Source organism: Canis lupus, chromosome 18, assembly GCF_048164855.1.
Source record: "Canis lupus baileyi chromosome 18, mCanLup2.hap1, whole genome shotgun sequence".
In the NCBI taxonomy this organism is placed as follows: domain Eukaryota; kingdom Metazoa; phylum Chordata; class Mammalia; order Carnivora; family Canidae; genus Canis; species Canis lupus.
The window spans coordinates 19,288,024-19,314,296 of record NC_132855.1 but is presented as its reverse complement, the minus strand read 5'-3'; the positions used below and the strand labels follow the sequence as shown (position 1 = coordinate 19,314,296).

At 43.9% G+C, this 26,273-nt stretch overlaps 1 protein-coding gene across 13 annotated transcripts in view; it reads left to right on the top strand.

The window, feature by feature from the left end:
- CREB5 (cAMP responsive element binding protein 5) overlaps positions 1-26,273 on the top strand; it is a 494,733-nt gene that overhangs the window by 342,238 nt on the left and 126,222 nt on the right. Inside the window, exon 1 of one of the 13 annotated variants that reach the window (XM_072783652.1) lies at positions 21,337-21,520. The exons of the other annotated variants lie outside the window; for them this stretch is intronic. Coding sequence (XP_072639753.1) covers positions 21,474-21,520 — 47 coding nt within the window. The 5' untranslated portion in view covers positions 21,337-21,473. Of the gene's footprint in view, positions 1-21,336; positions 21,521-26,273 lie in introns of those variants that run through there. 13 annotated transcript variants of the gene reach the window in all.

Below are 26,273 nucleotides of genomic sequence, written 5' to 3'. Positions count from 1 at the left end.
TTTCTTCTTCTTCCCTTCCACTCACCCACCCTTCCTTCCTTCCAGCCTGCCTTCCTTCCTTCCTTCTTTCCTTCCTTCCTTCCTTCCTTCCTTCCTTCCTTCCTTCCTTCCTTCCTCTGAAGGTAAGGGTTTAAGTAAGTGAATTTTCCTCTTTCATTCTTCATTCATCACTGCTGTGCCCATCATTTTTCCATCATCCTCATTCCTGTGTTCTTAAGTAAAGAGTGGCAATTGAATTGGAAGACTTGATGCCTGTGTATTTAATGTTTTCTCCAATGTGATAATTGGTGATTTTTGTGAGTCTGGCCACAGAAAGCTATTTCAGCAGGCAGTTTTTATATTCCAGAGTTTCACCAAAAGGCACAAAGATTAGGAACAGAACTCATATAGCCTGCGTTAATGTTTTTCCATGACAAAATGGACCACTCTTTCAGGTGGATGAGTTAGGGGTGGGAACGATTAATACCATGGAGAGCAAAAAGGAAAGGAAAAGTGAATGTTAGAGACAGTATATTCTCTCCAGAAGTCATAGAACATGTACAAATAATGAGAGTTCTGAAAGAGGGACAGACCTGGCTAAGTATTGTGTCAGGAACATCTGTGATCTCAGGCTATTAAATATTACCCAGCTCTTTCTGGCTGTCATAATTCAAAACTACAGTGACACCATGGTAGCTGCAAGTGGTAATCCTGCCTTTGGGGAAAAGACTAAAAAGAAGACAAAAGCTGGGAAAGATCAGAGAGCATATTGGGTTGAGATAAAGAGGTTATCTCATTTTTCTATGAAGCCTCATGAAATACTCAGCTTGACCTCTGCTGTTGGATAATGAATTTCAATGAAGATGGGGGAGTGCAGAGGTATGGGGGGTAGTGGGTTGGAGGAGAGAGGAGGCTGAAGGTCAACATTTCCTGGATCTCCTGGAGCCCAGCTAAAAGGACTGGGCCGAGTTGCATTAAACCTGATTGGGAAACTCTGCTTAATACATTAAAGAAACAACTTGCAGAAACATCTACCTCCCTTCCTTCCTCCCCCAAACAGTAATGAGTCCAAATTGCTAATAAAACATAAAAACTCAAAGATGTTGTGCATGGGCCATTTTTCTGAGCTGGTTATTTTTTATGTCAGTTTTCCCACAGCTGTGAGCATGCTATAACTATCAACTTACCAAATGCCCCAGTTTAAATGAAACTTAAAAAGAATGTATTTAGGAACTTTATAAAGAAGGGGGGGGGAACAGACAGGCAAGCTCTATCAATTTTTTTTTCCTTTGGGTAAGAAAGAGGAATTGGGAAGGATATGGGCTGGGGGAATGGCTTGAACTGATAAGTCTCAGCAAGTAGTGGTTGAGATAAAAGAGAGAAGATCTATTCTTCTCCTTGCAAAGCCATTATTCAAATTGCGTTCAGCCTGAATGGTGTCTTTTTTTTTTTTTAATAATAAATTTATTTCTGAATGGTGTCTGATAGAATCTCACACATGTTACTGTGACTGTGATCTAACTTCTGAGGTTAACTTACCCAAGTAAAATTAAGGAGCAAGTCTAAAGCACAAAGAACAACAGAGTATTTCTTACACCTACCTTCAGCAGAACCCCATATCTACCCCAATAGATCGAATGGCTAAACTGTCTAAGGAAATGTATTTTTTGCTGTCTTTTTTATTTCCGTCTCTCAAAAAATAATAAGCATTCTTCTTTGGAGATGCATGAACATTGTTACAAGGAACAATTGCCAAAAGTTGAGGAAATAAACAAGAAACGCATGTTGTGGAGATGAAACTTGCATGTTATACCCAGAATTAGAAATTGAGTTCCATCACTCTGGGGCTCACAGCAGCATCATTCAAGCCACAAAACACCTTAGGGATATTTAATGTTCTGTGCCCACTCCTTATAAATCTATATGACTCAATATCCCCAATGAGTAATATGGCTGGTGGCCATACCACCTTCAGCTAAGCTCTCATAAGCTGAATGAGGCTGGGCTGGGTCGATGTTCATATGGGAGACCTCCAAAGAAACCCTGGAGGTGTCAGCGATGATTCAGTGGGTAGTTCCCTGCCTTGAGTCAGTCCCAAATCACTTTCTTTCCTGGTGTTAACGGGCCCTTTATATATGCAGGTGCAGCATTTTTCTTTCTTTCTTTCTTTCTTTTTTTTTTTTAGAATCAGTCCAAAACCGATTTGGCTTTTTAAAAAAAAGATTTTAAAAATATAAAATAAAAGTCAGGGTGGAGGCAGGTGGCCAAAAGAAAGGGAGAGGGAAAAGGAAGGGAGCAGCAAAAACAGAGAGAAGTGATCCTTTGCAGGCCACATCCCATTTCAAGAAACTCATGACAATGTCCCTAGTTATTGGACTATATTGGAACATGCTTGTCACAAATTTTGCTTCGACAGAGCGGATCATCCATGACAAGATTTGGGGATCTGCTTTGGCATGGAGAGTGAAACAAGGATTGATGCTTTTGGGACCCAGAGAAAGTTCTGACTTTCCCCGTGAATGACCCACTCAACACAAATCCAGAAGATCTGTACAGCCTCATTAAGAGTTCTCAGATGCTTGCTGTCCCTGGCTGGACCCATTCAGTCCAGGGCAAGCACTGCAATGCCAGCCAGAGTCATCAAAGATATGTAGTCTCAGTGTATCTTCTTGTAAGCACTTACTCTGCTCTTCTTGTTGCTTGAAACTGCCACCAAGTTTTGTTGTTGGTAATTAAAATGCTACTGTCCCCTCTTTGTTTGGATGGTGTTTAAAATCTTATCAAATGTTTTGAGGTTTTTGGAGTAAAAAGCACTTGTTCATATGCAAGAGGAACTATGAATATATTTCCTTTCTCCAATTAAATGTGGTTAGGTGGCTTCTATCCATATTAAACCCAAGGATATGAATAAATCTGCCTAAATATTTTCTTTGGGATCAGGATCATTTTCTAAGTAAATCCCATTGGATGATGTAAAAAAAAAAAAAAAAAAAACAAAGAAAGAAAAGAAAAAAGATGAAACAGTTAAAAAAAACCAAAACATTTCCACTGTTACAAAAGAGAAAAATTTGTTCTGTTTATTTGTAAACTTGCAAAATATTTCTAAGTTTGCAAATAAAATAAACATTTTTCCATACAGTTGTTTTTGAAGTCACATCCAGCCTGTCTCCCTAAAATGACAAAGCCGAGGAAAGAAAAACAAATATCTCTTCAATAGACTTGAAATTAGTCCGCATTTATATTTTTATTTGGGGGATGTGTTAGGCTTTTAAAAAACTGCACACGGCAAATATTCAATTCTTATTAATAGAATTTTCTGGGCACTTGCTTTGCCTTTAAAAGGAAAAAACCAGTTACAGTGTGTATGATAATTAAAGGTTTAAAAACTGCATGTCTGCCTTGTAGTCGCATTAAGTTAATCATACGTCTTCTTGCATGATCTCCCCAGCCTTAAATACTGCATAGTCATATACAAAAATCAAACTTTTCCATAAAATGCCCTGTAGTCAGGTTATATCACATTCTATCACATTCATGAGATTTCCCTTCTGAGGTCTAGTGCATGATCTCACTTTACACTGTTCAGCTTTGGTTAAGTTTATTTGCCAACTTAATGCTAAGAGATATATAAGAAAACTATTAAAAGGATAACACATCTTTTCATTTGCAGAAAATAAATCAGCGTTCTGCATTCTGATAGGAGAGGTCACATCATACATTCCTTTCCATTGTCTGGGTTTCAAAAACCTCTCTGGATATGTCAAACTTTATTTCTTTTTTAGTAATCCTTTTTATTATAGATCTATAACTATACAAAATTATGTTGTGATTATGCAAATATGGAAGTAGAATCATAAAAATACAAAACAATTGCAATAGTCAGTGATACATTCATGTCTTCCCCTGAAGTGTGGCTACAAAAGAAAAAAAAAAGAAAACGCACTTGTTATATAACTTTTAGTGAAGGAAGGAGGACAAAATACGAACACCTAAACAAAAAGAGTTTATAAAGCATTAGGTTTTCCTCTACACAGAGTTTGGGTGAAAACAGGCTTTACTCCAGTTAAAGGAATATTATAAGTAGGAAATATCCGGTTCCTTTTACTTTCTGATATGATTTCACTCTGTAGCAGCATCAGATTGTATTGTTATGCCTTAAACATTCTAAGAAGTTGGGTTCTGCAAGCAGGTGAGAGTGGAAAGTTTCTTCTCAAATTCACTGCAGTGCCATGTCCAGAGGGACTCCTGTTACCCCCTATTTCAGGGAACCCTCAGCTGCTCAGGCCTAGCCCCTCCACCCTGCCCTGCTCTGACATCACACCCCATTGCAGCCCCAATACGCAACACAAGAAATGCAACCAATACCACGCACCGGAAGTTTCTGGGCAAAAAAGATCACGCCTGACTTGAGGGGCTAGTAACATTTTCTTGAACCAAGAAAGCACTGGATTCAAGCCTTAGGGAGAGTATAGAACCACGAGCATGGGAAAATGTTTGGAGTAGAGGGACTGGCATGAGCCAAGTTGTAGATGTAGGAAAGATCAGGTATATTGAGACAAAGAAAACATGTCCAGTTGGGCTGAAGCCAAACCTTGTAGGATATGTGTTGGTGAATAGTGGCAGCGGATTCTAAGAATATAGGATGCAACCAAACAACTGAAGAGCATTTACTTCGATTGGTGACAGAGCTTGTTTTTGAACAAGGGAATAAAATTATGAAAGCCCTGTTACAGTGGTATCGGGGTTGGGGGGGAGAGAAATTCGTGAAAAAACTAGTGAAGTCTGTAGCTCAAATAATAGTATTCCACTAGTGTTAGTTTCTAAGTTGTTATAAATGTGCCAGGCTTAATTAAGCGAACATTAGGGAAGAAGCTCAGTGAGGGGCATACAGGGAGTCTATACTATCTTGCAGTACTTCTGACCATCAGAAGTGATTTCAAAATAAAAAGAAGCGACAACAAAACACCACGATGGGACTTTATCACCAACACAGGACCCTCACATTAGGGGCATCGGGGGACAGTTTGGCTGTGGCCACAAGCCAAACTCCTGGAACCGAGTAAAGCATTTGTTGTTTTGCTCTAAGCTCTGGAAGTCTGTTTCCTGTGTCAGGAATCTTTGTTTCTGTAATTTCACCTGCTCTTAGGGGCTGCTGCTTCCTGTGACCTGCCATCAGGGTGAACCTCTCAGCTGAAAGCCCAGGGCTGCCCTGGGGACCCATGAACTGGGCACAAAGAGAAGACCCAGCTCCCTGGGGCTTCTTTTCTTGCTTTCTTTACCAGTTCTCCCTCTGTCCCCCATCCTCTTGATGTCATTCTGAGCGTTGCCTGCCACATGTGCTAGAAAGTAAAATGTTTCTAAGACCACTTGGCATATAATTTGAAGTGCTTATTTGAGTTCATCGCCTTTTATTGGGTGGCTTTTTAAAAAGATTTTATTTATTTATTTATGAGACACAGAGAGAGAGAGAGAGAGAGAGAGAGAGAGAGAGAGAGAGAGAGGCAGAGACTGAAGTAGAGGGAGAATCGGGCTCCCGGCAGGGGGACTCCATCCCCAACCCAGGATCACAACCTGAGCAGACGCTCAACTGCTGAACCACCCAGGTATCCCTAAAAGACTTACTTTTAAAAAAAGATTTTATTTATTTATTTGATAGAGCACAAGCATGAGGAGTGGCAGGGAGAGGGAGAAGCAGACTCCCTGGTGAGCAGGGGGCCTGATGCGGGACTGGATCACAAGACCCTGGGATCACACCCTGAGCTGAAGGCAGACACTTAACTGCCGAGCCACCCAGGCATCCCTTATTGGATGATCATAAATGTGTCTTTCCATTAAGATTATCTACCTGAGTTTGGGATTCTAGGGGCTGCTGTGCATCTGGCATTGAAAATGTTTTCTGTAGTCATTAGTGCAGACTAGGGGAAGCTGATGGTTTATCCAAAAATAATAGAAACGTGTTTCATCCATGAATGCTTACTTATATACAAAGACTAGGGCAGCCTATGTGAGGTCATTGTTCAAAATTTGCTTTTAAATCTCCGTAGCTCCCATGGGTCATCAAAAAAACCTGAGGGTACACGTCAGTAGGAATCAAGACAGCAGAAGTTCACTGGTATAGAAATATACAAGTGTGTACATATTTATATGGTGTGTATGTATGTTTTTCCATCAGTCTCTAGCAGGCCTGTTTTTTGATGTAGTTATAATTACATTTCCTATAACAACCCCGTTATCCAAAAGTGTGTACCAAATCGTTTGAGTTATTTAGTGACATTTATTGCGAAATGAATTCAGACACTTCCTATTTAGAAACGTGTTTCCTGCTTTTCATCATCTCTTCTCAAAAACACGAGGTCCTCTTACAATTTGCTTTAGCATAAGCACAATTTGGATACCCTGGGCCAGTCTTAGATGTCGCCAGCCAGCTTCAACGAGAAGAGCATGATCCTGATTGTTCAGATTGTCAGCGGAGAAGCAAGAGCCTTTTGGCTTTTTTTCTCCTGTCTCAAACACTTCTTCTCAAATTCTGGTAGCACTTGGGTGGCTCAGTTGCCAATCAACATGTGAGAGTTCAAACCAGGCAGAAAAGCCAAGAAAGAAGAATTGGGCCTTTCAGTTCTTTTTTGTTTTGTTTAGCAGCAGCCCCAAAGGAAAAGCAACAAGGTGTGGTGGATTGGGGTGGTGAATGCATCAATCAACTGCCTGGGTTTGTGACTTGACTGCCAGGGCCAGCTGTGTGACCTTGGGCAAGTTACTTAACTTCTCTGAACTTGTGTTCCTTCATCTGTAGAAAAAAGAATAAGAATTCTGGCCAGATTTGTTTTTAGAATTTAATGAGATTTTGAAGATTAGCTCTTAGCACATTGCTTGGCATCTAGTAAGGACTTACTGACTTTTATTTTTATGATACTTATTACTACACTTTCTTTGTTCTTTCCTACCTCAAAAGTTCAACCATGCCACTGAATTGTACATTTAAAAAAGATTAAAATTGAGGACACCTGGGTGGCTCAGTGGTTGTGTGTCTGCCTTCAGCTCAGGGTGTGATTGCTGGGGTCCCAGATCCAGTCCCTCATCGGGCTCCCTGCATGGAGCCTGCCTCTCCCTCTGCCTATGTCTCTGCCTCTCTCTTTCTGTGTCTCTTATGAATAAATGGATGGAATCTTAAAAAAAAAAAAAAAGGAAAAATGTTTAAAACTGTAAATTTTTTGTTATGTATAGTTTATCACAGTAAAAAAAAGAAAAAAAAAAAGAGTTCCAATCACCCTAGCCAACCAAATACAAAAATCAGTTTCCAAGATAAAACGACACACATCCAGGAGACCCAACAAGGAAGAAAGTTATATTATAGAAAAAAACGCCAGACCAAGATGTTAAAAGACCTGGGATCTAGTTAACGAGTCTTTGTTCTTGACCAAGTCATTACACCTTTCTAACCTCAGCTTTCTCCCTGGGAAAAGTTCTAGGAGGCTTAAATGAGGTAACAGATTGCTTTGCAACACATATAAATTGGCATTATTGTGGCCAGAGACCCTACTGTTTTTTATCCATTCCTAAGAGCAGACCCAGGATGTTGTAGAGAACTGCAGGAAAAATGTCCTGCTCATAATGCATTTATTTGGTTACAAAAACATCAGGGCATTTAATAATGTACTATGAAATAGGCTCTGACAAATTCTGATCGACAGAGTCTGGCCGTCTTGACTCAGTTAAGGGGAAATGCCCTGGGCCCAGCTGTTGCTTCCATGGGCCATTTCCAGTGCCCCTCAACTGACCTTGTGCAGGGCATAGCTTCCACTCCCAAGAGCCCAAAGCCAAGAGCAAATTCAAGGAATTAAGTGAATGAAAACCTCCCCATAATGCAGAGATACCTGGGCCATCCAGAACTGCAAAAGAAAGAGCTCTGAAATGGGCACAAGGGTCCTGGGTTATTTTGAATTAGTGACACCAATATTTCGGTTTTCTTATCTGCAAAAGGAAGAAAGTTGAATTTTGAAATCTTCATGGTTCAGTGCTCTGTGAGGTTGTGTTAATAAAGTACCTTGAAAATTTTAGAATATTTTTCTGCTTGTCTCTTCAAATTTAAAATAATTATTGTAGCCCTTGGTCTCACAGACTACCATGGTCACCCCAGAACCTACTCCCATGCTTTCCCTCTGTGGCCCTTTATAGGTCAGTAGAGGTCATCTTCAGGGGAGGGATGGATTTGTGTAGACCCCATGCTCCTGCTCTTTAGGGAAATTTGAATTTACCTGAAATATAAGGGTCCTCATGAAAACATCTACAATTTGGCCTCTACATTTTTAAAATACATTATTTAGTTTTTGAAATTTGGGTGGTGAATTTCTCAAATCTCTTTCTCTCTCTAAATCCAGAGCCTCTTGGGCCTAATATAATGGATGTCATCCCACATTCCAAAAGGACCTCCCATTTTAAAACCTGTCCCAGGGATCCCTGGGTGGCGCAGTGGTTTAGCGCCTGCCTTTGGCCCAGGGCGTGATCCTGGAGACCCGGGATCGAATCCCACGTCGGGCTCCCGGTGCATGGAGCCTGCTTCTCCCTCTGCCTATGTTTCTGCCTCTCTGTGTGTGTGTGTGACTATCATAAATAAATAAAAAATAAAATAAAATAAAATAAAATAAAATAAAATAAAATAAAATAAAACCTGTCCCAGGATACCTGTGTTCTCCCAAAAATGCCTATTGGAAAGCAGCTCTTGCAGCCTACATTCCCAAACCATCCTGGGACCATTCGAAAGTGAGAAAAGTCCTAGAGCTATTAAAATCACATACATTAGTCAAGTTTATTGTTTAAAAACACATTTTAGAATTTTCTTTTCAATCTTCTTCCTAATGAGACAAAAGGTCTTCATTTGAATGCCCATGGGTAATTTCAATTTTATCATTTCTTCTAAATCTCAAAAACGGTAATGACTAAAGCAGAGGCCCTTATTGATCAGAAGTTTATCTCTTGCTAATAAAAACTACACAGATTTATCTGGGTGTTAGAGCCAGGTTTCAAGTCCCCCACGAATAGCGACTATAAAAGAAAAAGGTGTCCGGGCAGGGGGTCTCTAACAGATCTTGACCCCATGTGGAATTTTTTTCTAAAACTCATCTTTTGTGGCTGGCGAGTGAAATCCTCCAACTTTCAGCATTATGGTAGTTTCTTTCTTGATGCTTAAAACGAGAGGGGAAAAAAAAAGAAGTGTAGTATTTGCACCAAGGCGGTGGGTGAAAGAGAAACTGTTCTCTCATTCAACGGACTCTCCGTGTTGCCCTTCCATCTTCTTCTAGGCAGATCACAGCCATAAGACCGACCACATAGGTGACATTTAACAAATGTGTGCTTCTTGGGCATCTGAGCAACTGCTGTACTTAAACTGACTTCCAGGAATCTCCCCTGCCTCCTTCCTGGTTTTTCTCCCACCTCACCAGCTACCCCTCCCCTGCCCAGCACTTACTGTAAGACTGTCCCACATGACTCAGTTCTGAGACTCACCCAGTCTGTGGCTTTAAAGACAGTCCATCAGAATTGACTCCCAAGGGATGTCTTCTGCCCTGCCTGCCCACTGAGCTCAACCGTTCCTAGCCCTCTGCCTTCCCGATTTCTCTGTCTGTATGTCATCAGGCATCTCAAATTTAGCTTGTCCAAAGCAAAACCCTTGACCCTCCTCGAGTCATCAGCAATGCCAGTCTTCTTCATCACAGCCAATAGCCGCAGCATTTACTCATTTGATGGTATGGGAATCCAGTCTTCCTGGACTCCTCGTCTTCAGTGCTCCTGTGGCCACCTCCAGGAGTGCTGCTGGGTTCTCCCTCTATGTACCCTGGCTCTCCCCTCCTCTGCTGCGTCTTCTGTTGCCAGCCTAGTGCCAGCCGCCATCACCACTTGCCCAGGCTCTTGCAAAATCTCTTCACTGCTCCCCAAACTTGAATTCTTACTCTCAGACATTCCATTTTCCATACAGCAGTTAATGCAGGTTCTTTAAAATACAAATCAGATCATGTGAGGCCTTTCTCTCGACTTCTCCCTGAAAATAAAATAGAAATGCTGTTGTGCCAGCAAGACCTCTCCCGACTTCTCCGGCATTTCTTACCCCTCCCCTTATCTTCCCTGCCTGGCCTTCCTTCCAGTCAGGGAGCACACCAAGTCCTTCCCCCTTCAGGGCGTTGGTCTCGGTTCTGTCTGCACACGTCTCCCTCTGTGTCTACACTCACACCTCCATATTTTATTATTCAGTTCTCAGGTACAATGCCATCTCTTTGGAGAGGACTTCCCTGAACACCTTATCTGAAAGACTTCACCATACCCACCGTTCCTTCATGGTCTAGCGCTCCATGGGGTTGTGTTAACAAAGTACTTAAAAAAAAAAAAAAAAGATTTTGCTTATTTATTTGAGAGAGAGAGAGAGCATGAGCAAGGGGAGGGCAGAGGGAGAGGGAGAAGCAGACTCTCGGCTGAGCAGGGAGCCGGATACCAGGCTCGATCCTAGGACCCCAGGATCACTATCCTAGCCAAAGGCGGATGCTTACCCGACTGAGCCACCCAGGCACCTCTGTTAACAAAGTACCCTGAAAATTGCAGAGTATTTTTCTGCTCATCCCTGTAATTTTAAAATAACTATTGTAGCCCTTGGCCTCACAGACTACCACGGTCGCCTGGACCCCAGAACCCACCCCCATGCTTTCCATCCATTGCCCTTTATTGGTCAGTAGTGGTCTGTTTTGTTTTCTGCTGTTTCTCTGACATCTATCTGGACCCAGAGATCCAGCAGCATCCTTATACCAGGACGCTTCCTTTTCACCAGTACGCCCTCTACGTGCCACCGTAACACCTTATGACTATGTGTTTCCTGGAGTTCTCAGCATATATAGTGGAGCAAATTTGCCTTTATCAGCTAAAATCTTTTGTAAAATTACTTGAAACTAGTTAAGAACAAAAGGGCGTCAGGAAATGCAGAGAAAGATAGTGAAAAGGGAGACAAGGTGGAAACAAAAGGATCTCAATTTTTGCTGAGGCTTGGTCAGGTCGAGAGATATCAGGTGACGCCAAATAGCCTTTGTTAAAATAATAGAAACTTTGACAAATTAAAAGGAGCTGCTCCAGACTAAGTTATGGGGCTTTCTAGGCTCCAAATCATCTAACCTTGCAAAATTGTGCTACCCTGTGCAACTGCGTGCATCATGGATACCGTTTCAGTTTGGGGTAAGGTATATGCACTCCCACACACAACAGCATCTCAGACTTGAGACAGGAAAGACTCTGGGCTTGACAATGAGAAGTCAACAAGGACTTTTTTTTTTTTTTTTTTTTTAACCAAACGGAAAAGGCAATTTGCTGGTCATTACAGATTATTTCTGAAAATATCCAGAACTTTAAAGAGGATTAGTATCCCCAAACTATTTCATTCAAAGATGAGAATCATTAATAATGATCAGTGTCTCTTTATTCTCCGAATCTTGGAAGCTTTCCTCTTCTGCCTACACAAAGCTTCTCTGAGTAAATGGCTGTAAAATTCCAACAAGTATCAGAATGAAAGGGGCACGATGGCCCCTGGCTTAATGGGCAGTAAGCGACCAAAGACTCTCCTTTCCTTCTGTCATCTCCATCATTATTTTCCTTGTTCACTGCCCTTTACGTTCCTACAACCTTGATACCTCCTGTTGAAGCATTATTTTCCCAGACATTTAGCGCCTATGAAGGTTTTTCCCTTTTGTCTGTTCCCTGGACTTCTGTGTGGTGTCTGTTTTAATCATTGTTTCAGTGCTGCTGTGACAGTATTAATATGACAGAGCGTTGGTCAAACAGAAATTATACAAGGACTATCATTGTAATTCAGACACTTAATTCCTACTTAGCAGTGGATACAGCCCTGGATGACTCACAGGTCATGATCCCCATTCCCCTTCATCCATCACTTGCATTTTTGGGTCTGTGGAGGGCCTGGCACTTTCTCTTCTCAAGTGCTCATGGCACTTTACAAGGATAAACATAGAAGACTTCTCAAGAACTTTAAAACATCCTTTAGAGAAACAGATGGGAAAAGAACTCTGGAGAAGGGACACCTGGGTGGCTCAGTTGGTTGAGGATCTGTCTGTAGCTCAGGTCATGATCTCAGGGTCCTGGGATAGAGCCCCACGTTGGGCTGTCTGCTCAGCCAGGAGCCTACTTCTCCCTCTCCTTCTGTCGCTCCCCCCTGCACATGCTTGTCATACTCCCCCCCCCTCTCAAATAAATAACAAAATATTAGAAAGAGAAAGAGAGAGAGAACTCTGAGGAAGGTGACCCCGTGCAGAATTTTGTAGCATTCTGTAGTACACAGAACCAACACCACTGTTTGATGTTCAGCTGAAGTTCTAGAAGATAACCAAGTTGTGCCAAAGATGTGGTGGGCTTATACCATGCAGTGCACTATTCAGCTACCAGTAGTATTTCTTTCCCTTCCCCAAAGCACCCTCCCTGTGATTGTCACACGAAGAGACTGGGAATATTGCAAAGTAAACATCTGGAACCATTGATAGTAAACATAGGAGAGAAATGCCTTGTTAAACCAGCCACAGGTCAGGAAGCTCTAATCTTATCAGGAGTCTTGGGACTATAATTCCATAGACCATTTAAATGTGTTATGTCACTGCGAATATGTTTTATTTCCATCCATAGTAGGCATCCTGCTTTGGAAAAGCCACTATAGCCGATTTTTATAGGATTGATAATTTTACTATACTTCTTAGCTTAAAAGATAAGGCATAAACAAGATCACAGCTCCTTTATACCCTGAATTGCAGTGGAAATATAAACATATTCATATGTGTTTTCTTTTACTTATTAATTTATTTCTTTATAAAATTTCTAGGACTGCGGCATGACCAGTTAGAATTCAGTCTTTCTTGAAGTGTGCACAGTCTGTGGATCAGTAGCATCAAAATCTCTAGGGAGTTTTGCTAACAATGCATATACTTAGGCTCCTCCTTGGTGTTGCAGTCTTTGAGGTAGTACCGGGAAATCTGCATTTTAGTCTGTTCTCCAGAGATTCTCAGATATAGCAAATCTGAGAACCATTGAGCTAGAAAAAGACCAAGGTCTGCAGGTCACAGTGCCAGGATCTGGGTCAGCCTTCAAAGCTTCAAGATACGGCTGCGTGTGGCTGCTTTTCTTTACCTGTAAAGAGCGTAGCTTGAAGTTTCATATAAGACAGCATGCTTTGTTTTCTTGGGGATTTGAAACCTGGGGTCCATGGTCAAAAGGAGGGTGCGTGGGACTCCTGGGTGGCTCAGCGGTTTAGTGCCTGCCTTCAGCCCAGGATATGATCCTGGAGTCCTGGGATTGAGTCTCATAACAGGCTCCCTGCAGGGAGGCTGCTTCTCCCTCTGCCTGGGTCTCTGTCTCTCTTTCTCTCTCTGTGTGTGTCTCTCATCAATAAATAAATTTTTAAAAATCTTAAAAGAAATAAAAGAGGGTACACAGTTTTCATTAGACTCTCAGGAAGGCATGTTGCTGAAGAAAAGTATGTTCCAACACAAAAGTGTGCTTTCCAGTCCAGGTGAGGGCTAAGGGAAAAGAATTGGGCACTCAGACTCCCCCAATGGTGCTTGGATCTCACTTTCCTTCCCATTTCTTTGAATGTCAGAGGAATTCTAAAGTTTATGAAGGAGGAGGTTTGGATCTCTCACTCCCATACTTAAGACCCTTTGGACATTGTAATATTCAGTTTTCCTCTCATAGGAATGGAGAGGACGAGACCAAGTTATTTATAAATCCAACAGTACTATACTTCTAGAAAGACAGAAACATCTCCCAGTGCATATGAAAGGGTCCCTGTGATCCTTTTCTGAAAGTTTAAAGCTAAATTTCAGCATAAGGCAGGATTAGCTGCACCTTTCCATTTGGGATTCTGATGCCGGTACAGACACTGCTGTCATGTCCAGGCCTGAGAGGGACAGCAGAATGTGGAAGTGGGCTTGGAAACCAAAATATTATGTCAGCAGTTTTCTCTTTCATTTATTCTCTCTTATCAAAACCAACTCTTTAACTCAGGCACTCTGTTAATAAAAACATAGATAATTTCATTTGGAAGGCCCAAGAGCTTCATGTTTGGGGTTAAAAAAAATTCCTCTTATCCCCTCCAGGCACAAGTGTTGGAGGGCTTGTCCCCCTTGCAAACTCTCTGAATAAATCAGTGCTGGTGAACCTCTCTGCTCAGAGGACAGGGTGGTCAGTTACTAAATACACACAGAGCCTGCAGCGGGAGTCTCTGGGAAAAGAAACAAAACCACAAATACAACTCCTGACTTTAAGCCTTCCTTTTTATTTTTAATACCCTTAAAACCTCTTCAAATTCATTCTTTTGTAGTTTTTTAAAAATTTATTTAAAGATGTTTAATAACAAAAACAACCAGTGGAGTGTACTTTCAAGGCCATCGTCCAAGCAAGTAAGTAGTCTTTTTCAGAAAGCCCTTTTGTGCAACTGCAAAGTATTGGAGGGGTAAATATTCAGAATGGAGACACCCCAATACTTCACACTTAGAATATGCAAAGGAATAACGTTGTTCACTGAGTGTGAAAGTGGGCAAGAATGACTTTTCCAGATATGAACACTCAGCAACATGATGCTTAGGTTCTGACAGGCACACATTTTCCTCCACGTGAAATGAGGGGACCCACCAAAGAAACAAAGAGCTTGGAAGCCAGCTGCCTGCGGTTACTAGGGGACCCGTGGGGATTAACTTTGCAGTGCAGGTTCAGATTGTGGCCCCTGACAAGACTTCAGGGATGTAGCGGAGGTCAGGTGAGTGGTGAGAGTCAGGCAACGGCATCTTATCACCTGGCAGGGGTGACCTCCTGCATTTCTGACTTCTCCATGTTATGCCATAAGGCTTCATTCTTCCCTGCTTCTACTCCAGGCCTCCTCTTTTGGTGAAGCTCCCTGATCAGAAGCCTGAATCTAAGAAGACCCACATTCCCCATCCTGCTCGCTTTGACCCAGACACTGCTTCCTTCTGCTCACGCAGATTAGCCGGCTCACCAGGAGCATCTGGTTGTACAAGGAGTTAGTGCTCGGATACAAACCAAGGAGGTGGCACAGTCCCATCCCTGACTTGGGCATTAGACGACTTTTCATTTGACTCTCAGCCCCACTGTGACATTTAGGCAGGTTACTCAATCCCCAGTCAGTTTTTTCATGATATGGGGATAAGAAGAGTGCCTACTTTCTAGTGTTGCTGGGTCTTGAGAGGATTTAAAATATTAGTATCTGTGGGATATCTAACACAATACACGGCACAGTATTTGTGCTCAGTAAATACTGGCTAATGATGAAGCTATGTGTGCATATATTCATATATGTGTAAATTTCTATGTATGTATGCAGGCACATGTGCATATAGACGCATGTGTACTTTCATATATATATATATGTTCATGTGCCAGTAAGATGTGTAGGATAGCTACAGAACTAGGAAAAATTATCAATTTCTATAAATTTTAACAGAGAAGGCCATAATCTTAATGTTTCACACAGACAGCAGTTAGAATGAGGGAAAACTAAAACAGCAAGCTGACAGGAGATTGAGAAGAAGGACAGAATGAACACAGGTAACGCTTCCAAGCAAACGCTCAATCCACTGTAGACACCGCCTCTCTTCCCCGCAGCCGGCCAGGTAGACCTAGAGCTTCTCCCCTATCATTTCACTAGTCCTCCCAGTGCTCATGAGGGATGCAGAAGGGAGTAAATCTCACCAACCAGGGCTCCGGACAGGCGGGGGGCGGGGTGGGAGGGTGGGATGGGGGCCCACAGCTCCACATTGAAGGGAGAGGCTCACTCTCAAGGTTGTGAAATTGCTGACGTGCCCTTGCACAGCTCCAAGAGCCAAGAGCAAGCCGCCTCCTTAGAGATCACACCCCATGCCCCCTACCTGCTTCACCCTAGACTGGCCTGGTCACCACACTCTGTCAAAGGGACCAGGAGAATTTGGTAGATGACCTTTCTGAACCGAGGTTAGCCACAGAGCCTGTGATGGAAGCCTGTTCCTCTCCCTTCATTTGGTGGCCCACCTTTCCCGAGAAGGATTGCCCCTCAGCCAGTCCTGTGCATCAGCACTACCATGTCCCACCTCCACTCAACACAGGAACAAGAATTCACTGTAGTCAAGCAATGCTGGTATGTTCCAATCCTGTCTATACTTTTGCCTACAGATGTTTGAGCCTCCTCCACTTTGAGCTTTCTCTACCATTTTTTGGAGTGCTCTTCCCATAGTTCCAACCCTGAGTTGGAGGGATCGATGGTTAGAACCGACACCACCATTGCTTTGGGGACAAATGAGTCCTGGGGTCAGTCTCTTCTTCCTTAGGGCACCTCAACACCCTGACCAATAGGAAAATAATTGCTCCCTTTTACTTCAAGTCTTGGTTTCTCTGGATGTTTCATATGGGAAACTGGAGAAAACAGTCTAGTGTCCGCTGCTCTGATCCAAACCTCAGTGTGCCCATTCTGGCATCGCCATCATGTGGATCCAGGAACAGAGGAGCAAAAAGAATCTAAGGCCTTTTGAGGAGAAATATGCATAGTGCAGGGATGGAGAAGGCCAACCAGAAGATTTCCTAGGATTTTCTTATTATCCCAGGTTTTTTAGTTTCCAGATCTCAAGAAAACCACAGAAAAAGTCTAAGGACGCAAAAGGGAAAGAGGACTTTTGGGAGGGAAAATATTCAGGGAAGACAGAACAGCCTATGCTGCCAACCCTCGAGCTTTAATCGTGTTTCTTGAGGACCTACAGTGTGTGAGCCAGGTGCTTCCTGGGTGCTAGGGTGCTGATGGATGAATGGGTAAGCCCAGGTTCTACCCTGAAGAAGCTAGTGACTCATGAGGAAGACAGGCATGGAAATAGGTACCTTCCATAATTGCTAGAATAGAATCTGGTCCAGGATGCCATGGGAAGCTAGAAAAATGGACAGTCCTACCCCAGGGTAATAGTTGTACAAAATGTTCATGGAAAAAGTAATGCCTGAGCTGAGGAGTATGTTCATTCACTTATTCATTCATTTTTTCAACAAATATTCATTGGGTGTCAGCTGTCTTTCAGAAACTGTGATAAGTTCGAATGATATAATGACATGTACTTTTGGGTTTTTTGATGACATGACATTTTAAAGATGGAGAAGTTAGGGCAAAGATGCTATGAGTAGGCAGGATCAAGGATAATATTTTAGGGCTGATCAGTGGGCTCTCCTTACCTCCCGATACCTACCCCTTAAGCTTCCTGATGCCTCCTCCATTAGAAATTCATTCCTGTGTTTGAGACACTTTTAACGTTGCCACTTCAGAACTTTACAAGTAGGTTTGGACACAGGAAGGTCCAGCAAGCTGCCTGAGGGCACTTGGTGCCAGGGCTGGGATGTAGGAGTTGCAGTAGGTACAAGACAGAAGTAACCAAGGGCTGACCAGTCTGTTTTTCTCCCTGGGAGTGCCGGGAGCTGGCTGTAGGAGGCTCAGCCATCTAAAGCAGCTAATTCCGCTAGCACACAGGATGCATGCTGCACAGGTTCACCCAGACAGCCCCTCAGCCTCTGTCCACTGTGAAAACACGGGACACCCAAGTTGAAGGGAATGCTGAATGACACCACGTGGGTGTGCAGTGGTCTGTGACCGGAAGGTTCGCTGGAAGCAATTTGCAAAGGAGGCCTTAGAAAACCACCTGGATGGTTATTGTAAATTAAAAAAGGAAGAGATGCCACTTTTTTCTGAATAATTTTTAATACTAGGTTTATGGCTGGGTACATATGATAGTCATTACAGCTTATTTAACGCTGAAATTATCTGGCCCCTCAAACTCCACTGGGACTGAAGGAATCATGGGTCAAATTTTAAAAACAACGTCTGAAAGAAGATGATATGCCTTTCCTTGAGGAGAATAAATTCAAACCTATAAGAGAGAGAGGGAAAAAAAAGTCCGCTGTCTCTAGGAAGCATCGCTATCATTTCATATATTTGCTGCGTGCCTCCGTGTGCTCGAGCTCAGAAATTCCCCCAGACACGCAGAGTTTTCTCTAGTTGGCCCTTGCACCCTTCAGTCCTGCCGTCCAAGTTGTGCCTTTTCTAGTGGGTTGTTTTGGAGATGGTCCAAGCGTATTCTGAACTCTGAGCTCAAATCTCAGAGGCTTCCACTTGTCCGGAGCCCAGCATTTCATCAGGAGCTGGGAGTATGGGAGTGAGTTACAGGGAACAGCTGCGCGGTACCCACCACCCTCTCCCCAAGGATGACACGTTCTGAAAGGAGGGTGTTGCAAGCATTCCTGAGCAAGCCAGCTAATCTGGAGGCCTAGCCTGCTGGCCGGGAGCTACTTTTAAGAAGGCTCCCACTGGAATTACAGCATCTCACAAGCCCTATCTGTAAAGCCCCCAGTCTTCAGAAGAGCAGCTAGGACGCAGAGGGGGCTGCAGGGGGGCGGAGAGGCGCGCGGGGAATCAACCAGAGGGCCAGATGGGTGAAAAAGGAAGCTCTGGAGTCTGGGGGTGGGGGGGGATTTCCTTTTGGGAACAGGATATTCTCTATCATTAGCTGCTCACAGGAAGGAAAATGGGAAAGCAGGGTTTCTTTTCAAGTGGGGAGAAACCCAGCAGCCAGTGAGAATGCCTGATTTGGAATGGCAGGGAGGGGTACTTATGTTTGGACCAGCAAGTGCAAATGTAAATACTCAGAACCCCTTTGAACTCTGAAATTGTTTCCAACTCGGGCCAGCACTCCAAAGAAGGTTTGTTGGAATGTCAGTGTGTCCTGGCACATTGTTGGGCTTCAGTGGCATCATCGTCGGGGCACAGGGCTCTCAGAGTTTGGCTGGGTTCTAGAAGCTCTGAACCCACTGGCCACACCACTCACCCACCGCTCAGAGGCACGCTCACCATCTTGGAACCTTTTGGCCCCTTCCTCCTCTTGGCAGAGGCAAAGATGCTGTGGTGTCTCATGAGAAGTCTGTGCCTGGCTTCGGCCAAAGCTGCCATCCCCTTCGTTACTTATACGGGAGAGCTCCTTTTACATCATCTTTACCTACAGCAGAGGGTCCCTTTTACCTACTTCAAGGAAGGAAAAAAAAAAAAAAAAAGGCAGGGACCCACTTCCAGCAGCTTAACCCTGCCTCTGTGACTTAGTATAAGAAAAATCGTAGAGAGATCATTTTCCCATTGAGGTTACAGGAGGATGTCAGTTTGGAAAACTTTTACCACATACCCATTTTGAGATGCCTAAAATAATAATGTAAAGAAAACAGTTCAATACGAAAGCTAAGGCAAGGATGGGGGTGGGAGGGGTGTTGTCGGGAGCAGAGAAGGCAAAGGGAAAGTCCTTAGCTTTATATTAACCAACATGGTCAATGGCTCTTATAAAAGGGAGAAAGTGGCTTCTGTAAAATCTTGTCAACCTACCTCGAAGTGGAAAGGCTAGTAGGAGTGATTGAAGAGTTTGTTTTATTTATTCCCTGCATCAGAAGAAAAATCCATAGCTGCTTGGCGAGTCAGACGTAAATGAGTTATACAGGCCACTGACATGGTGGACCAAACTTTATAACAACCACATTTGCCGCTGTCAGGCCACAGGCTTCAGTGGCGCCAGCTGTAATTACGGCTGATCACCTTTAATTCAGAGCTGCCTGCCTTGATAAAGGTGTCACTGCAGAAACTGTGGCATCAGCGTCAATTGGGGATGTCATGCTCCAGGCAGACTGCTGGAGAAAGCGCTTCCCCGCCCCCGCCCCCAGGGTCAGGCAAACACTTGGGCAGACCTTGCTTTTTAGCTGGATATTCCCTGAAGCTGTGATTTAAATTCCAAGGGACTCAGATTAACCGTCCTGTCCCCAGCAGCAGAGATCTTTAACAAGCAATAGATTCCTCTGCGAGCAGAGGAGCAGAGGGTAGGAGTTGGGATCCTCTCCGCTGGGCAACAGGAGCTGAAGAGACCAAGGTTTGTAGCATCTGTTCAGTTCCCTGGGCACAGATGCGACGAGGGGCAGCAGACTTGGGCAAAAGCTATGATCCTTTTCGAAAACAAAACAAAACTTTGCAACTCTACGCCTTTCTTCTGCTTTTGTGGTATTTAAAAGAAATTTCTCGTGAACTTCCCATTTTTTGAAAATCACTATTTTTTTTTTCTTTTTTAAGGAGGCATGTAAGGGTGGTGGTGGGGGGAAGATTAAAAGGAGAAGGTAGGGTTAAAAACCGTCGCTAATAAAGCAGCAAGTGTCTGTACTGTTCTAGGTAAAGTCCTGAGCAGAAGTGTGAAGTGAGGAGTAGAACCCGCGTTAAAAGGGCTTCACTCCTGTTGGTGAAGGATGATGTTTGACTCCCGCCCCCCACCCCCACCCCAGGCTGGTTTTCCTCACTCTGTAATTAAAGGAGAGACACACATACTGTTTGTTCTCCCTGTATCCTTTTAAACTCACAGACAGCCCCACCTGCACTGGTACCCCCGACCCCACCCCCAGCAACAGGTAGAGGAACAGGATAGCTTGTCTTTCATTTTGAGGATGGATGTGTTTTAACTCTCTCTTCTTTGGACAGCTCACCTGAGAGTGGAGTGCCAAGCTCAGAGTCAAGCTTTGTGTTCTGGGACTAGGGGCCTTTACCCTCCCGCCCATAAAAAAGGGACCAATAGGGGCGGGGGGGGGGGGGGGACGAAGTTGGAGGGGGGAGCCGCTGTGATTTCCCAGACCTTGATGGCTTCAGACACAGGCGCGTGTTTGGCCCCGAAGTGGGTTTGCCCTTGCTGACAGGGAGGTCAGATGTGCGAAATCTCTGGAGGGCTGGTGGTTGGCATCCAGCAACAGAAAATCCAGCAACAGCTCCAGGGGAAAAAAAAAAAAAAAAAAAAGAGCCTTGAGCCATGGAAACCGTGTCACCTGGTTCTGAAAGGAAAGCCTGAGCTGGGGAGCAGTCTTGGTTGGACAAGCCCCGTCCATCCCAACCTGACCCCTGGGTCTCTACTTCTACTTGTATCTCCAGTCCTGTTTGCAAACACGGGGACCTTTTTGTTGTTGTTGTTTTAAAACCAGCATTTAAAAAAAAAAAAATCGGAACCAGTGGACCCCTGCCCACAGAACCCCCGGTCCCTCTCTGAGTCCGAGGCAGCTGTTGGGCCATCCCCAGGCGGCACTGTTTCCACCGCTGTTTACTGGTTTCTAAGGGCAATTGCACCACTAAAGGCTCCCTGAGTCTGGAACTCGGCCTGGGGCTGTTTTGGTTACATTGAAGTTTTTGCTTCAGTTCTGCCAGATTTAAATGGTGACTTCACCAGCACTGAGCTAAAAAGAAGAAGGGGGAGGAGGGCGAGCCCAGGAGAAAGAGCGAGCAAGGGAGCGAGCCGGAGGGAGAGAGCCAGAGCTAGGCGCAAGAGAAGGGCCAGCGCATTACATCATCGCTTGGCCTGGAATCAAGTGGGAAGGATATGACTCACTCAGGCTAGTTAAGCTTTGGCTCAAATTCTACACACACTCATTCCAGAGCTCTCATGTTCTGCACCTCAGGAGGGAATTCAGCCTCAGTGATGTCCATGAGGTTTGTTTTTAATTTTATTTTCTTTTTTCCCGATTTTATAGAATTTTTTTTTTGCCCCTACCGCCTTCTTCTCTCCAGCCTTCATCCTCCTCCTCCTCTTCTTTTTCTTCCCTTTCCCCCCTTTCTGCCCGTCTTTGTTTCTCCTCTTCTTCCTTCTCCTCTTTCCCCAGCCCCTCCGCTCCTCTTCTTGTCCCGAAGAGGCATTTCTTTTCACTTTGATAAGAGTTTTTGTGCTAGCACAGCGGCCTGAATGAGTTGAACCGAGGCCGGGGTTGGGCAGAGAAAAAAAAAAAAAAGGCAGAGCGAGCCAGAGCGCGACAGAGCAAAGAGGCCACAAATAAAAAGCGAAGCGAGAAAGAGCAAACTCGGGCGAAGTTTCTTTGCGGCGGTGTCGCTCCTAATCGGAGGAGACAGGGAGAGAGTTAAAATGCAGGAACCAATCGCTTGAATGGTGATGTAATGCAAGAACCGCAGGGTAGTTAAGTAATGTGAGAGCAAGGGGGTCAGGGTTGCAAAGCATTTACCTGCTCTCAAGGGGTTTTCAGTTTATTATCAATTGCAGTGACTGTAACTGGCTTCAGACTGCAATCTCTAATTATTCACAGACGCCCCTTTTTTATCTTTTATTATTAAAAGTAAAACTATATTATGGTATTTAAAAAAAAACACGATATTATCACAGCTGTGTATTATTTTCCACCAGGATTCTCTCTCCCTCTCTTTCTTAAATGGCTCAAAACGGTTGTCTTTTCATAAAAGGTCGAAGTGAAGTGACGGTGGGAGTGGGGGGGCGGTGGCTTTCTGAGTGTAACTGGTGAATTGCAAATGCCTGGAGAAGGATTTGGTGTGGTGTGCTGAGTATGAAGAGGTGTGCGATTGCATTTATTATTAAGACTTGACTGTGGGCTTGTATAGTCGTAGGGGACGAGCCTCCGAAGTAGCCACAGTCCTTTGCCTATTACTTCGGCCAATGTTAACGGCGACTGTGCATTTGCTTGAGAATTTTAACTTTCTGTTGTTTTACGTGACAGCTTAATCTGGTGCTATCTTTGGGACTTCTGTGTTCTTGAATTAATTTTGAGATGATATGCTGTGGTTGTGGGGGAGATGATGGAAACTTCCTGATTGATTTGTCTAGAAACAGCTAATTAATGTTGGCAAGTCAGGAATCAACACTAAATAAATGGGGGAGGGGGCAAAGGATGGTGTTCTTAAGGCTTTATGGCTCTAGTACACCCAGAGACAGAAACAGATATTTTGAAAATTACACCACATTTCTGTGGTGTTTCATAAAATGGATTTAGTGCTGTGATGCACTGCTCAGGCTGTGGACCATCTGAAACCATCCAGCATCATTGGATAGTTACAGACCGGAGCCCTCTGCATCTAGAGACCCTGGCCCCGTGAGAGTGGTCCTGACCCCTGGCTACTCCAAAACTTCTCTGCTTGGTTAGCTGTGATCGTCCTACAGTGAGAGGCATAATGAGGCATGGGACACATACCAGAAAGGCGTTTATGTTTATTTACTAAATGCATGTCTTGGTTATAATTAATTATGACTTTTTATGGATCTTTTTCTCGCTCTCCTTTTCTGGGCAGAGATGGAAGGGGCAGGGAAGGCAGAGGTGATTTTTGGAAGAAACAGCCTGGTGTGGTCAGGTCAAGAGGCCTGAGTGCAAATCCTGATGACCTGGAGCAAATCACTTGAAGCATCTGGGCTTCATTTTAAAATAAGGGAGCAGACAAGGTGGGCTGTAAGCCCCTCCCCCACGTGTGGAACCAATCTGGGATGGTCTCTGAAGTCCCTTCCAGCTGGAAAGTTCTGTGTCTGTGTCTGTGTCCGTGGTCTGTAAAAGTTCTGCTAAAAGGTATTTGGCGTAGCTTTTCAGAGAAAAAGTACATTTGAATTCAAGATGCATTAGTGCCTTAAATGAATGGAGGAGGGTGAGGAGAAACAGGGTTTTCTCCACTTTGAAGATTGTTTTTTGTTTTTGCTTTTTTGGCGTCAAGAGTCCCCTAGTGAAAGTCTTAGTTTTCGAATGCTACCTGCAAGGAGTCCTTAACGAGGGAGAATTACGTGAGTGAGTCTTGCAGAAGAGCAAGGGAGGATTTACTGATCCAGCACATTTTCCTAAAAGACCCTGCAAGTTTCCTCAGATGCATAGAACAGGGCTGCAAATACAGGAGACACATATATTTCATTCACTCATAACGATACACAACAGTATTGGTAATGAATTTATTCCTCTAGAAGAAGATCGCATGACTCCTTGATAGGTTTCAGGAATTTTAATACAAATTCAAGTTTTTAAGTGGAGGTTGAAGGCTCAATTTTAAGACTTCAAAGAACATGAAAGGCAAAACTATATGTGCTTCTTAGAAAGATAACTTTCCCAAACAATATCCCTATTCTTCAGCCAAATCCCAGGGCAGTGGCCTTATTGTAAAGCATGTATTTATGGACCAAGCCTTAATTGTGCATAGGGAGAAGGACCACAACTATGCCTATCTGGGGGTGGGGGGGGGAGGAATTACCCAGCGCTGAAACGAAACCGCTGGTGAAGGTTATTAGTCATTGTGCAAAGTTTGATGAGTGCCAAATGTGTGCTTGAGACTCTTCAGGAATAAAGAGGGCATGATTTCTTTTTTTAGAGCATTACAATTTATGTTGACTTGGCTCTGAGTTGTTCACCTTAATCAGAAATGCTCTGCTTACAACTGACAGGCAGGCAGGGCAGGGAGCATGAGCCCAGCCGAGCTCTTAGATCAGCCTAATATTATCTCGCTTCTTCCCCATGGTAGCCTGGAAAGGTAAAACTGATTGCTTCCACCATTTGGAGATTGTTTTGTTTTCTTTGAAGTTTTTGTCTTGGTTATTGTTTTGTAACTGACATTTTTACTGGGATAATTGTAGACTTACCTGCATTTGTAAGATAGGATAGTGATGCTGTGTACCCTTTACCCAGTTTCCCCCAATGGTAACATCTTACAAAACTATAGTAAATATCTCAACCAGAATATTGACATTGCTGCAACCCACTGCCCTTACTCAGTTTTTTTTTCTGGCTTTATTTGTACTCATTTGTTTGTGTGTGGGTTGTTTTTATCCATGTGAAAACTGAGGGTCAGACTTGCCATAGTTCACCCAAGCTCTAACCCCTTGAGTTCACTCCACACTGGGTTTACCTCGCCATCACTGACAAACTTTGCACCATCGTCATGTCGGTCAGGGGCCTCATGGCTGTGTTGTCAATGAGCAATCTAAGTGATGTTGCCTATGTTTTATAATTTTGGGGGGCACGGCTGGAATGGTAGCTTTGCTCTCCATAGGGGTCCCTGGGGCCATGCCTCCCATGTTAGCAGGTGAAGAAGGAGGCAAGGCTTCGATGGCATGATAGAAGAGGCACACATGTATTCCCTCTGGACGCCAGGCACAGAGCTGAGGAATGCCAACTGTCCATGCCTAAGCTTCACCATAGCCGGTGCTGAACTCAGCATTCTTCCTCTTGCCCTTGCAGTTTTGCCTGGGTGGATACACCTGTGGCACCAGGGATCAAACATCTATTGATCAGAGAAGTAGTGTAGGGTTTCCTGAAAAGAGCATGGCCTTTGAAAGGGTCCAAAGGACTGAGTTCAAATCATTTTTCCACTTACTAGTTGTGTGACTTCGGCAAGCCGCTTAGCCTCACTGCACAATAGTTTCTATCTTCTATGTAGAATGAGGACTGCGATACCTACCACGTGGGTTGTGAGGGGTGGAGATCCATAGTGAGGCCCCCAGCCTGCAGTGAGATAACAGAAAGTAAGCCTTGGCTGCTGCTACAGGGAAGCAGTGAAGAATCCACTGGGAGAAGCTTCTGTGCAGGTAACCAGCTTCAGACTCTACCTGGTTTGAGATCATGTCAAGTGTGAGAGAGGTGAAAGTACAATTCTGATTAAGGTAAGGTGAGGATTTGCCAAATTTCCAGTGCTCTGAGTGGAGGGAGAGATGAAAATAGTGCAGGTTGGGAGGGAGACTCTTGCATCCGTGCTGTGGCTTTGGGAATGGGAAATGAGGTGAAATGGAGATGAGTGAATTCACCCCTTAGAACCAGATTCCATTCCTGGCTTGAACGAGAGAAGGCTGTTTTTGCAATAGCATATGTGGGTAACAGGTATCTTGAATTGGGTGAGGCTGCCTTTCAAGCTTGCACCTCCCCTCGTGCATTTCTCTGGTGGTGGAACTGGTGTTTTGGAGACTGAAGGGAAGGGGGTTTCCAAGGTGGGAAGTGGAACAGTGTGATGATGGCCAGTTTCATAGAACCATACAACAGCAGTGGGGCCCAAAGCATATATTGAGGGCTCCATTCTAGGATCCCCAAGTCTATGCTGGGAACGGGCCCCAGGCTGTTTCAAGTTGAGTGATAAAAACATGGTCTCGGATTTTACTTAGTGTTGGTCAGAAAGGCCAGGTGAACATTAAGAGGCAGAAATTCATGTGTCCTGATGAGAGAGAGAATGAGCACTGCCATGGGCCTGATAAAAAAGTAGGATGAGTAAATCTGGAACTGCATTAAAAAAAAAAAAAAAAAAGGAGTGGTTTGAACACTGGCTTCTGCTTTCTGCTCCCTTTTTGTTTGGCTTACATGGGCCTTTGACCTTTGGAGGGGACTCCTTTTGCATCCGTTTACAGAAAGATGTGTGTGCAAGTAGCTGAGTGAATGAATGGTCCCAGCTCAGGGATGTGGGGAATAGCCAAGAGGAGGAAGGAAAA